Source organism: Chiloscyllium punctatum, chromosome 42 (assembly GCF_047496795.1).
Source record: "Chiloscyllium punctatum isolate Juve2018m chromosome 42, sChiPun1.3, whole genome shotgun sequence".
NCBI lineage: Eukaryota > Metazoa > Chordata > Chondrichthyes > Orectolobiformes > Hemiscylliidae > Chiloscyllium > Chiloscyllium punctatum.
Genome location: NC_092780.1, coordinates 12,306,837 through 12,321,569, shown reverse-complemented (window position 1 = coordinate 12,321,569; position 14,733 = coordinate 12,306,837). Strand labels below are relative to the sequence as shown.

The 14,733-nt window shown below is 39.3% G+C and overlaps 1 protein-coding gene across 3 annotated transcripts in view; it reads left to right on the top strand.

The window, feature by feature from the left end:
- The window catches only part of med24 (mediator complex subunit 24), a 71,101-nt gene that overhangs the window by 22,135 nt on the left and 34,233 nt on the right, over nucleotides 1–14,733 (top strand). For all 3 annotated transcript variants that reach the window (XM_072561408.1, XM_072561407.1, XM_072561405.1), the window contains 5 exons: nucleotides 174–256; nucleotides 3,815–3,901; nucleotides 9,331–9,442; nucleotides 10,453–10,595; nucleotides 11,927–11,964. In XM_072561408.1, the coding sequence (XP_072417509.1) occupies nucleotides 174–256; nucleotides 3,815–3,901; nucleotides 9,331–9,442; nucleotides 10,453–10,595; nucleotides 11,927–11,964 (463 nt within the window). The remainder of the gene's footprint in view (nucleotides 1–173; nucleotides 257–3,814; nucleotides 3,902–9,330; nucleotides 9,443–10,452; nucleotides 10,596–11,926; nucleotides 11,965–14,733) is intronic.

The following is a 14,733-nucleotide window of genomic DNA, read 5'->3' as shown; positions in this document are numbered from 1 at the left end:
AAAGGGGTCATCTGTAGCTTGGTTCTTGTCTAGATTGCAGCGTTATAGACTCCTGACCGTCATACCGCTCACCCCCACCCCCTTATAAAAGAGGTACTCTGAACAAGAGAGAAAACTGGCACTAATTAAATTTGTTGGTACCCTGATGGTTTTTGTGCTTACTCTATGTGCAGGATTTTGCTGAAGATGTGAACACTGCCTTTGAATTTTTGCTCAAACTCACTCCACTTCTGGATAAAGCAGATCAGCGATGCAAGTAAGAAATGCGTCAGACATTTGAAGTATCACTGGGACTTTGGGCGTCCTCATCTTAGTTGGCTGTTTTTTTTGGTCACTTACTGAATGATGGGTGTGTTTGTACATTGGGTGGTGGTTCTATGTTTTTTCCAAAGATTTCTTTTCTACTCAAAGACATTGACTGCTCAACCCTCAAACAGGTTAGTGCACTAATTAAAGTTTTGGCCTGAATTGGTTCATAACAATTCTACATCTTTCTGTTATACTAGATCAATGTGTAGAATTCATCTTTCAGGTCAGGGAGAGATTTGTACAGAGGAAGTGATAATTTATACACTCCTGTACTGCAGGAGAAGGTGTAGTTGGCAGATGACAATGCATTATCGGGATCATGTTATAAATTTCCACACTGCTTCAGGGAAACAGAATGTACATACCAAATCCTATTAAAAGGTTTGCACCAAACAAACTGTCAGGCATGGGAGGAGAGGGATCAACCAGGTCCAGGTGTCTGATTTGATGCAGACATGCAATTTGTGCATCCTTGCGATTAAAAGGCTTTGAGTGAACTAAATAATTGCAACCACTTAACCAATTGACCTTGTTGATATCTGTCATCATATGTTTGAATAGCTGCTGTTGGTATCATGAATTCAGCTGATCTTTCATTCCCAATGATGTATAGATATTGGATTCCTGGCACTTACTGCCATCTAGTGGTCAAAATGCATGAAGTTGTGAATTGTGTTGTATCCTTACTGAACCCCCCCCCCAAATTTGGAATGGCAATTGTAGTGCAAAGGAATATGAAAGTAACTTGCTTTACAAATCTTGATTAATATGCAAGAGTGAAGATGAGGTTTTTTTGGCTAACATACCAATGAGCAGTGCTGTTTTAGTGAGCTTAGGACTAACTGGAAAGCAACTGCACAGATCTTTCCAATGGAATTGTTCATGATGTTTCCCTCAACTGTATTCACTAGTTACACGTCAGTTGTGCAAGAGATTGGAATACGAAAACTATGAAGAGGATTGGAATGTATAATTTTAAGCAAATAATACCAATTGTGCAAGTTTTTTAAATTCCAAAACTTGGGAAGATTTTAAATATTTAATTTAATTTAAAATATTCAAGATTCTTAAAAGCATAAGTTGAACCTACACAATGCAAAAACAGTTGCTAGAAACTCTGAAATCAGGGACCTTGAACCCACAGTTAAAAGTGTGACAGGACTGATATTGTTAAACTTGAAAAGACGTACAAAGATGTTGCCAGGGTTGAAGGGTTTGAGCTATAGGGAGAGACTGAATAGGCTAGGGCTATTTTCCCTGGCGCGTCGGAGGCTGAGGAGTGACCTTATAAAAGTTTATAAAATCATGAGGGCTATGGATAGGGTGAATAGTAAAGATATTTTTCCCAGGGTAGGGGAGCCCAAAACTAGAGAACATGGGTTTAAGGTGTGAGAGGAAAGATTTAAAAGGGACCCAAGGGGCAGCTTTTTTACACAGAGGATGGTGTGTGCACAGAATGAACTGCTAGAGCAGGTATTGGACACTGGTACAATTACAACATTTAAAGAAACATCAGAATGGGTATATGAATAGTAAGTGGTTAGAGGGGTATGGGTCAAATGCTGGCAAATGGGACTAGATTAATTTCGGATATCTGGTCGGCATGTATGAGTTAGACTGAAGGGTCTGTTTTCGTGTTGTACATCTCTATGACAGACATTTTACAATTAGGCTATGCAGAAGATGGTGAAAGTGGGTAGTAGCTTTCCCCAAAAGGCAGATAGTTAAAGAAATTTAAGGGAGAATTGAGAGGGATTGTTGTGCTTTTAGTCTGGACCATTGCAGTGTGAACTCCTTTCCAGTCCTGTCGTTTTCCATGTTCATGGGCTATATCATTATTTAACAATTTGGACTGAATTTTATGAGGGATGATAATCTTCATGGTTTTTTTTAATGAAAGAAGGGGTCTCTGCATTTCTGAAAGGTGATTCGACTCATGGCTCCCTCAGAAACACACAACTGTACTCCCATTCTAACAGTTCTTTTGTGGTGCAGACTGTCAGAAGAAGGCAAACTATGTTCCTTATTGCAGCAGTCAGCTGTTGTATTCTGAACTTTAAAGGTCATGGCAGGCACTTTGAGAGCTGCTATTACGCTGTAAATGCATTAGGTAATTGTGATATTTGCCTGGAAGGTACGTTTGCAGATGCGTAGGAGGATAAGGTGACAGCTAAATCAGATGCCAGGAAGGCAAGGTACTAGGCAAGTCCGAGTTTGGACCAGGACCAATGAAAAGAGAGAGTAATCGGGTTTGCTCTGATGACAGTGGTCTCTGGTCCGGAGTTTGGGGGAAGAGGTTGAGTTCAGAGCAGGGAAAGTGGAGGTGCAGTGGGATGTGGGAGGTAAGTCAGGGGTCTGTTAAATAGTTACTCTGGAATTAGACTGTGTATTAAATAGCCTTTTCTTCCAAAGCTCTTTTAATTAAATCTAACAGAAATCTTAGCAGCCACCAATTTAAATGGACACTTTCAGGTGTAGAGGAATTGCCCAATAAAAAATGCAATTTCCTGGGCAATTCCTCCAGCATCTGCTACACTGGAGATTCTGTAAGATCCCCATGTGCAACTCCTATCTATTTTGGAATAATAACTTGCCAGTGGAAAATCCGCGCCTTTTTTTTTGTCATGCCAATCGAATTAAAAATCATGAGGGAATATAACTGTACCTTAGGTTTTGAAGCAGAAATTCCACTTTAAAAATGAAAAGTACTGTTGCGTAGAACATTGGTTGTTGAGTTCTAAGTTATAATCCAGCCAAGTCTGATAGGGAAAGGTCTTTGCTTTCTGCTGGAGGAAGTGTCCTCTGCAATCTGAATCATAATGCACCCATTTTTCTTTTCTCTCTTTATTGTTTTGTCAGATGTGGGCATTGATAGCAAGGCCAACATTTGTTGCCCGTCCTTATTGCCCTTGAACTGAGTGTCTTGCTAGGCCATTTTGGAGTAGGGTGGAGGGTTTAAAATGTACCTGTAAGCCTTGAGGGATGAGATGGTTCCAAATTTGGAGGGTTTAAAATGTCCCTGTTGCTGTGTTCTTTCAGCCTCCTGCCAGGCCATTTTGGAGGGCAGGTAAAAGTTAACCACTTTTTGGGTCACATATAAGGCAGGCCAGTAACGGATGATAAAGTTTCTCCCCGAAAGGACATTAGTGAATCAGATGATGGTTTCATGAGCATTATTACTAAGACTAGCCTCCTTGATTGTAGCGTCAATATGGATGGATCAAGATAGATCATTGGTGATATTTACTCCGAGGAACTTGAAGCTCTCAACCTCCTATGTGCCTACTCTATTTGCCAACTTCTTTTGCCCACTTATTTAACCTATCAACGTCTCAAATAACGTTACGTCTGTTGAACAGAATCTGACAAGAGAATGATGCACTGAAAAGCCAGGGATAAGTTAGGGAGAGGGGAGTAAAAACAAGAACTGCAACAGTATAAACGTTCAACTTCATACAACTATTTTCCGCATTGAATTAATGTACTGTTTCACTTCCCATCATAGTTGTGACTGCGTCAGTCTCCTGCTTCAGGAATGTGGAAAATTGGGTCTTCTTTCAGAGAGTAATATGAAAAACCTGGTCAACAAAAGGTAAGGCTGATAATGGCTGTTGTGCATTTTGAGGAAAAGTAAACACCACTCTTTCATCCTCTTGTATCATTGCGTATGTTGTTTGGAGAGTTCAGTGACTGAAAAGCACAGATAACTTTACAAGTGAAAGGAGTTTACAGGCATTTGCAAATTCTGTTCTGGTTTAGTATAAGCAAAAATGGTAGATATAGAAATAAAAACGATGTGTTGTGAACGCATAGCGGATCTGGCACCATCTATGGTCATTGACATTGAATATTAATTTGTTTTGATTAGAGTCATAAGAGATGTACAGAATGAAAACAGACTCTTCGGTCCCTTGTCCATGCCGACCAGATATCCCAACCCAATCTAGCACCACCTGCCAGCACCCAGCCCATATCCCTCCAAACCCTTCCTATTCATATACCCATCCAAATGCCTCTTAAATGTTGCAATTGTACCAGCCTCCACCACTTCCTCTGGCAGCTCATTCTATATGCGTACCACCCTCTGCGTGAACAAGTTGCCCCTTAAGTCTCTTTTATATCTTTCCCCTCTCACCCTAAACCTATGCCCTCTAGTTCTGGACTCCCCGACCCTCATAATTTTGTAAACCTCTATAAGGTTGTAAACCCCTCAGCCTCTGACGTTCCAGGAAAACAGCCCCAGCCTTTTCAGCCTCTCCCTATAACTCAAATCCTCCAGTCCTGGCAACATCCTTGTAAATCTTTTCCGAACCCTTTCAAGTTTCACAACATCTTTCCGATAGGAAGGAGACCAGAATTGCACGCAATATTCCAACAGTGGCCTAACCAATGTCCTGTCAAGCTGCAACATGACCTCCCAACTCCTGTACTCAATACTCTACCAATAAAGGAAAGCATACCAAATGCCTTCTTCACTATCCTATCTACCTGCGACTCCACTTTCAAGGAGCTATGAACCTGCACTCCAAGGTCTCTTTGTTCAGCAACACACTCTAGGACCTTATCAGTAAGTGTATAAGTCCTGCTAAGATTTGGTTTCCCAAAATGCAGCGATTGTTTCCAATATTTTTTGTTTTTGTTTTAGATCTCCAGCATTCACAGTAATTTTCCTAAAGTATTAGAGTAAACATTAAACATGACTCCATTGATAAATTTACTTCAATCATGAAATACATAACAAACACACAGAATGCTGGAGAATCTCACCAGGTCTGACAGCATCTGTGGAAAAGAATACAGTTAACATTTTCAGTCTGGTATGAATCTTCTGAAAATGACCAGAAACATTAGCTCTATTTCTCCTTCTTTGTATTTGTTTCAGATTCCCAGCATCTGGAATATTTGCCTTTTAATTGAGCATGAAACACGTAGTTGTGTAAATCTGAATAGAGTTGAGAAAAACAATACGTTGATTTTCAACCCCTTCTGCAATGGGTAACATGAAGAAAATTGTGGTCTCACGGTGCATTAAATAGCAAATTTTGCAGTTAGTATTGTGATCTCAGATTTGTAAGAAGAGATAATATTTACAGCATGATAAGAAAATCTAATCTGGGAAAAGAAGAATGATCAATGTCATTTAGGTCGTTACTCAGTACTACTTCTTATGTTAGATCTTACTTTCATCACTGAACGTTGCTGTACATATGAGATTCCACTTAAGGTGAGTTGACATTATCAAATATCTTGCTATTTTTCAGTTTTTGAAAATGTGCCAATTTAGGATCACGAACAATAATCAGAAATTGTTTCCCCACCATGAAGAGATTAAATTTGATTTTGTGACATTTAATAGTATAATCCAGTCTGGAATGCTTAGGACCCAGTCGATTTAGATTTTTGAATTTTCTGGATTATACAGTGTCATTAGAATACCTAACCAGAATGATGTGAGCCAGAACTCTGTGAATGTTTACATGACATATAACAATGATAAAACAGCATAAGCAGTAAGAAAGATTATTTTACTCATCCAGATACAATACTTCACATTCCTACTCTCTAAATGCTGTACTAAAATAGTGCTGATGTCATTGAAGATTAACTCAGAAGATTTCTACACAATTGGTATTTCTAAACAATAAATTTTCTGACTGAAGAGATTACATTGTATTTGTCAATGGGCATATAGAGTCATAATCATAGAGTCGTACAGCATGGAAACAGACCGGTCCATGCCAAATATAATCTAAAACTGAACTAGCCCCAACTGCCTGCTCCTGGCCTATAACCCTCCAAACCTTTCCTATTCATGTATCTATCCAAATAAACATTGTAATTGTACCCACATACAACACTTCCTTAGGAAGTTCATTCCACACGTGAACTACCCTCTGTGTAAAAAATTTGCCTCTTGTAAACTTTTTAAATCTCTCTCCTCTCACCTTAAAATAGCCCCACAGTCTTATCCCCCATTCCAGGGAAAAAAGGACCACCATTAACCTTATATATGCCTCATTATTTCATAGAATTCTATGAGGTCACCTCTCGATCTTCTACGCTCCAGTGAAAAAGTCCCTAACTATTCCGCCTCTAACTATAACACAAGCCCTCCATTCCTGGTAACATCGTGGTAAATCTCTTCTGAACCTTCTCCAGTCTAATAATATCCTTCCTATTACTGTGCGCCCAGAACTGGACACAGTATTCCAGAAGAGGTCTCACCAGTGTCCTGCGCAACTTCAACATGACTTCCCAACTGCTATACTCAAAGGACCGAGTAATGAAGGCAAATGTGCTAAATGCCTTTTTAAGCATTACAGTGCTAATCAGTGACAGCAGGCAGACAGTCACACTGAAGTCCTGTGAAATCAAGTTGTTCTGTTTTCCTTCCATTCCATTAAAAAGCCATTTCATGGCTCTTATACCAGACATGGATATGGGTACAGTGACAACGTTTAAAAGACATTTGAGTACGTACATGAACAGAGAAAGTTCGGAGGGATATGAGCCAGGAGCAAGCAGGTAGGACTAGTTTAGTTTGGGATTCTGGTCAGCATGGACTGGTTGGGCCGAAGAGTCTGTTTCCGTGCTGTATGACTCTATGACTATGACTTCTATGACATGTCTTAGAAAAAGGAACTTTCTCCAGCATGTAAGGCAGACCAATCAGCTGTTGTTGCTGTGATAGCTTTCGGTTATCCAACAGAATTCAGAGTGTGTCAATGTGGAATTCAGGAAGTTTGAGGAGCTGTGAATTGGGCCCCAAGCCTTTCCCATGCAATTAATAATCAAGTCAGATGTAGATTGTCTGGTTTATCTCATCACCGAGACCAGAATTTCCTTTGTATTAAATGTATAATTGGGGTTTAAGTGGATTTCTTTTATATATTTTCAAATTGTGTATTTTGATGTCGCACTTCAGTGAATGATCTCAGAATCATAGAATTGTTATGGGGCAGAAAGTGTGTAATAGATCATAGTAACTGATCAGTGCTGTTGATTAATTTAGGCATGCAAAAAAAGTGATAAAGCTCAAAATAAAAGTGAAAACTTTAATCACGTGCAGCTCTTTCTTCTTTATGGAAAATGATATTTGTGCATATATTTCATTCTTTTCACAAAAACTATCTTATGGAATGGTATCGATAAAGTATGAGAGTAAATGAATTGCATTGCTTTTCATTTCAAGGTTTGAGTTTATTTAAATTCTCAAAATAATAGTTTTATAAACACTTGCAATTTACTGACAAGTAGTTTGCAAATTTCTTTAAAATGCTTGTGCTCCATATCAAAATGTTACCATGTTCACGTTAATAATTTTCTCTTCAATTTTAAGTTTCCCATTTGACATTTAAACACTTCAAAAATCTCACACAAATCATCAGATTTCTGAGTAAATTACTAGCTTTGGCAGTTCTGCCCTCATTTCAATGCAAAAAGAGGCCATTCAGGCTGTTGTGTCACAGAGAGTCATGCACAACAGAAACAGGCTCTTTGGTCCACCATTTCTATGCCAACTTTACAAACTACACTACTCCCATACACATGCACTTGGTCCAAAGCCTACTATGCCCTGGCACTTTAAGTGCGTGTCCAGCTGCTTGTTAAATATTGCAAGAGTTCCTTCCTCAGCCACCTTCTCAGGCAGTGTATTCCAAAGTTCTACCACCCTGTGGGTGAAAAAGCTTTTCCTCTGTTCCTCTCTAAACTACTTACTCCTCACATTACAACTTATACCCTTTGATTTTAGACAGGCCATGATCTATTCCATTTAAACCTCTCATACTTTTGTATACCTCAACCAGATCCTCCAATAGCCCCATCTGCTAAAGGAAAAACAAACACAGCCTATCCAGTATCTCCCCATAACTGAGACTTTTCATCCCAGAGAACATCCTGGTGAATGTCCTTTGCATCTTCTCCAATGCAGTTGCGACCTTCCAGTAATATGGCAACCAAAACTATATATACAGTATTCCATGTAGTGGCCTAACCAATGTTTTATAAAGTTGTAACAAGACTTGCTTCTGTATTCTGTGCCCTGCCTAATGAAGGCAAGCATCCTGTCTGCCGCCTCCTTCACCCTAGTGAACTGTGCTGACACCTTCGGGCATCTATGAACTTATACACCAATGTCCTCCCAAGGGACTTGCCATTCATTGTGTAAATCCAGCCTCTTATTAGATCTCTGAAAATACATCACCTCAGGATTCAATTGCATCTGCCATTGCTCTGCCCAATTTACCAGCTGATCAATATCAGACTGTAGCCTGAGACCATCCATCCGCACCAGCTTTCCATGTGAGCAGTTTGGCTGATACTATCCTCCTGCCTCCTCCCTGTCATCCTGCAAATTCTTCCTTTTCCATCTGCTCCTCGAATCCTCTGAATGCTTTGAGGTAACCTGCCACCATCAGTCTCAGACAGTGCATTCCAGACTTATAACAATTTGAGTTTCGAAAATAAAAGATTTTCCCATGTTGTCTTTGCTCCTTTTAACAATTACTTTAAATCTGCACCCTCTTCTTCCCAATCCTTTTTGGAGTTTAACAGTTTAATTCCACCTACTCTATCCAGACCCTTCATGAATCTGAGTACTTCCCGCAAATCTCCTGTGTGATTCTTCAATTTCTACTACCGTGTCAACTAAATGCAAGTGGTTACTAATTTAGTGGCAAATTTCTTTTAATCATAGATTTGAGAGATTAGAGATTATAGGGTATATGCAAGAATATAGATTTGAGGTTAAAATCAGATTAGCCATTGAATGACAGAGCAGGCTTGAAGGGCTGAGTGGCTTACTATTGTTCTGATGTTTGTGATATACTTGAGTTGACATAATGCGTACAGTGGTGAAGGCTTCCACTCAATATCACAGCCTCTGTTTCAGATACTGCATGCCTCTGATTGCTGAGTTTGCACACCTTCTACAAAATAATTTATACAGACATGTTTAAGATTATTTCTGACACCTGAAATAATTTCCTAATGCCCTCCTTTTTCATCTTCATACTGCAGAACAGCAGATAGGGAATTGGCTCCACGACTAAAGTCTGCTGAAAATGCCAGTATTCAACCTAATCCAGGCCTTATTCTACGTGCAGAACCCACAGTCACTAATATATTAAAGGTGAGTTTTCAGTATTCTGTTTTCGACCATTTTAATTTTGAAAAGACTTTTTTTTTAGCCTTTGCTCAGTAGTGGCACTGCTCCCTTCATGTTGATTTGATTTGATTTGTTATTGTCATGTGCACCTAGGTACAGTAAAACATTTTGTTTTGTGCGCGGTACAAGCAGACCATATCATACCAAGTGTTTAAGAATAATAGAACAGAGCGAGGAAAACAATTTTACAGCTGCAGAGAAGATGCACACAGAATGAGGTCAGCATTAGATTTGAAATTTGAAAGACCCATTCAGCATAACGGGGGGGAAGAAGCTGTTCTTGAACCTGTTGGTACATGTGTTCCAGCCTTTGTATCTTCTGCCTGACAGAAGAGTTTGGAAGAGATTATAACTGGAGTGGGAGGGGCTTTTGATTATATTGGCTTTATGTGCAAAAATCATGGGTTCAAGACTGTGTCCAAAAATGTAAAGACATAACCTTTACTGGTACAAGTTTACGACTGAGAATGTGGCAGAGTCAGAAGTGTCATCTCTTAGAGGAGACTTTATATCACTTACTTTCTCGGTGTGGTGTTACTTCCAGTCTAAATTTATGAAGCATCCTGTTGAAAGTTCTAGTAAATAATGTTTTAACTTAACCATTCTCATATTTATTGGACATGAGTCTGCCTGTGCATTGTTAATGAATCTTAAATGGAATCTACATTATCCATATTAAATTAAATATTGTGACCTAGAGCTTGCTGTATTGCTATTTTGTTTAATAGTGAATATGTTAAATAATTTATACACACAAATGTTTCTTAATAGATGAGAATTAACATGTTACATTCTTGTTATAGATATGTTAAAACTCTCTTCTGTGTTGTTATCTTTACTTTAACTTCGTACACGTAACTACACACAGTAACTCTTGAAGAACTGTTAACATAGGCAAGGCTGGGTCATGTTAAACACCATTTATATTAATACAAGATGCACTATTTTAAACCTCTCTGTCTGTACTCCTTAAGACCATGGATGCAGACCATTCCAAATCTCCTGAGGGACTTCTGGGAGTGCTGGGCCACATGCTTTCTGGGAAGAGCTTGGATTTGCTATTGGCAGCTGCTGCTGCTACTGGGAAACTGAAATCATTTGCTCGGAAATTTGTGAAGTAAGTACAAGGAGACTTTACAGTGAAAATATTGCTATCATGGCTGATGCTCATGATTTCCTTTCTGATGTTTTTTTTAAATTTACCATATCTGTTTAGACTTGGCTCAGCGAAAAAGAACTTCAATGAACAATTTGCTTCCTCAGATGAGTAGTTATACCTGACCTATCTTAAATGGACGAATAGAATGCAGGGAATAAACAAGCTTGGTTAGCGTCGGATGAATGATAAATATCTGAGCTATTGACCTTTGTCTTTCTTGCTGATTGAAATATTGTGTTGGAACATAAAAAATAGGAGCCAGTATTGGTCACTGGCCCTTTGAGCCTGCTTCCCATTGAACTCGTTTATGGCTGACCTTCAATTCAATGCACTTTTCAGTGCTCTCCATATAACCCTAGATATCTTTAATGTCTAAAAATCCATTGATTGCTGTATTGAATATACTCAGTCACTGGACCTCTGTATCCCTCTGTGGTTAAAAATTCCAAAGACTCACCATCCTCTGAATGAAGACATTCCCCTTCACTTCAGTCCTAAATAGCCTACCTCTTATTCTCAGCTAGATTACGTCTCAACTTCAATTCAGTGCACTAGTCCTGTGCTCTCCACATATCCCTTGTTGTCTTGAATATCTAGATATCCAATGATTTCTTTGTTGAGTACACCCAGTCACTGAGCCTCTGCAATCCTCTGGGGTCTTTGATGATGTTGGCTAATTGTGCTTACTAAGGCCCTGCACTGGAGATAGGTTCCCAGTATCTATACTTGCAGCATTTTCTGCTTTGACTTTCATATTTGGGGCATTGAGAAGTGAAAAGGGCCAGCAGACATCTTGATGATAGATTTTAGGAACTGGTGTTGGATAAGCTACAGGCAGTCAGGTTTTTGATTAGCTGCAATTTATGCTATGTGGAGGATGAGGGTGGGGTGTCAGGAGCACATAGGAGTTGTCAAATTTGGAGATAGCACAAGCAGAGTGAAGAATGGAGGGGCTAAGGTAGTAAACAGACTTGGTTTTGCTCAACTCAGGCCTTTTAATATGTTATAAAAATCTTGTCCTGCATGTTACAATCTGTCATGCATCACTATATTAAAAATGTAATATCTGATTTACTTTAGTAACAACATGAATGATTTGCTAATATTGTTATTGCCTACAATCTGAGTTTTCAAAGCTGTTGGCCTTTGCAAAATATGAGATCAACTATGCCAGGAATCCCATGACATTCAAATTTCTTCTGGCATTGCTTATGTTGTTTTGTGGTTATCAGGTTTGCAACTTGTGAATTCTAATTTATATTTTCCTAATTCTGTTGTGTTTTATTCAGGTTAAATGAATTTGCCAAGCACATCAGTGGAGAAGGATGTAGGTATAATTCTGCTTCATTCTACGTATCTTTAAATGTATTAAGGGTCCAGAATACCTTACTGAAAGGAACTTATTTTCTGACTTATTAGCGTTCATTGTTTCTTAAAATACAATGTTGGGTAAATAGTTGGCTTAATGAGTCTTGTCCTTTTTTTGATATCCTGTCCAGCTGCCCATTCTTGCTGTATTAGCATGGACTGTAAATGCTGACTGTTTGATCATGGTGGAATGGGCTGGTCATTTTAACTAGACTCCATGGCATTGGCTGCACATTTGTTCTTTCCAGCAAGGGTGATTCGATAATACTGAGCTGTTGGCCATCTTTAGGCCTGTCTTCTCTGGTAAAGATCGGTTTATAGCAAAGAGTCTATTTATTTAGGTCACCATAACACAATGTGGTACACTGACTCAGTGAGCTATCTGAGAAACCAGTATATTTTCTGTAGTTAGAGGAAAGAATGACGTTTTATGAATGTCCAAAGCAAACTATTTTGGTTTGCAATGATTGAATTTTAACTCTTTAAATTTTAATCTTTATTTAATCATTAGAAGATTATGTAGTTACACTGCCATGATATTGATTGGTAAAGAGCTGTATACAGACAGGTACATAGTCATAGAGATGTACAGACCCCTCAGTCCAACCTGTCCATGACAACCAGATATCCTAAATTTATATAGTCCCATTTGCCAACACTTGGCCCATACCCCTCTAAACCTTTCATATTCATGTACCCATCCAGATGTCTTTTAAATATTGTAATTTAAAACAGCCTCCAACACTTCCTCTGGCAGCTCTAACCTACTTGCATCATCCTCTGCATGAAAAAGTTGCCCCTTAGGTCCTTTTTAAATCTTTCCCCTCTCACTCTAAACCTATGTCCTCTAGTTCTGGATTCCACCACCCAGGTCTATTTACCCTATCCATGTCCCTCACGATTTTATAAACCTCTATAAGGCACCCCTTGGCCTCCGACGCTCCGGGGAAAACAACTCCAGCCTATTCAGCCTCCCCCTATAGCTCAAACCCTCCAACCCTGGCAACGTCCTTGTAGATCTTTTCTGAGCCCTTTTAAGTTTCACAACATCCTTCCTGCAGTGTGGGAGACCAGAATTACACACAATATTCAAAAAGTTGCCTAACCAATGTCAGATACAGCCACAACATGATCTCCCAACTCCTATACTCAATGCTCTGACCAATAAAGAAAAACATACTAAAAGCTTTCTTGACTATCCTGTTTACCTGCAACTCCATTTTCAAGGAACTATGAACCTACACTCCAGGTTTCTCTGTTCAGCACCTCTCCCCATGACCCTCCTATTAAGTGTTCAAGTCCTTTCCTGATTTGCCTTTCTAAAATGCAGCACCTCACATTTATCTAAATTCAACTCCATCTGCCATTCCTGGGCCCATTGGCGCATTTGATCAAGATCCCATCGTACTCTGAGGTAATTTTCTTTATTGTCCTCTACAGCTCCAATTTTGGTGTCATCTGGAAACTTACTAATCATACCTCCTATGTTCGCATCCAAATCATTTATATAAATGACAAAAAGCAGTGGACCCAGCACTGATCCTTGTGGCACACCAGTGGTCACAGGCCTCCAGTTTGAAAAGCAACCCTACACTACCACCCTTTGTCTTCTACCTTGGAGCCAGTTCTATATCCAAATGGCTAGTCTCCCTGTATTTCATCTGATCTAACCTTGCTAACCAGTCTCCCATGGGGAACCTTGTTGAATGCCTTACTGAAGTCCATATAGATCACGTCCACTGCTCTGCTCTCATCAATTCTCTTTGATACTTCTTCAAAAAACTCAATCAGGTAGTGAGACATGATTTCCCACGCACAAAGCAATGTTGACCACTCCTAATCAGTCCTTGTCTATTCAAATATGTGTAAATCCTGTCCCCCAGGATTCCCTTCAACAGCTTGCCCACCGTCGATGTCAGGCTCACTGGTCTGTAGTTCCCTGGCTTTTCCTTACTACTTTTCTTAAATAGTGGCACCACTTGAGCCAGCCCCCAGTCTTCCGGCACCTCACCTGTTGCTATTGATGTTCCAAATATCTCAGCAAGGAACCGAGTAATCACTTCCCAAGCTTCCAGCAGAGTCCTAGTGAGCACCTGATCAAATCCCATGGACTTATCCACCTTTATGTGTTTAAAGACATCCAGCTCACCACCTCTGTATTTTTCAAGATGTCACTATCTATTTCCCCACATTGTATATTTCCATGTCCTCCTTCACAGTAAACACTATTGCAAAATTCTTTGTTAGTATCTTCCCATCTCCAGCTGCCTTGCTGATCTTTGAGGGTTCCTGTTCCTACCTAGTTACCCTTTCGTCCTTAATGTATTTTTAACATCACTTTGAATTCTGCTTAACCCTATTTGCCAAACCTATCCCATGTCCCCTTTTTGCCCTCCTGATCTCCCTCTTAAGTATACTCCTTGGGTTTCCCATGAAATTTGAGTATAAAGAAGTGGATCTGGATAAGCAAAAGTATGCATTCTTTAGAAGTTAATGTTTTTACTTGGTGTATACAGCTTGTCAGTCATTAAATTTATATAAGCTCAATTAGAAATATGAAAATGGAAAACAAGTATTAAATTATATTAGTATTAAATTAGCACTTGAGTGGTACCAGTTACACCAACACTGCTTCTGGCAGAACCAATATTTTGTAGAAAAAAGTCTGAATCTCAGAAGCCTGCTCATTTGCTTTTTGTAAAGTTCTTGTTAGATTTCATACCCACCC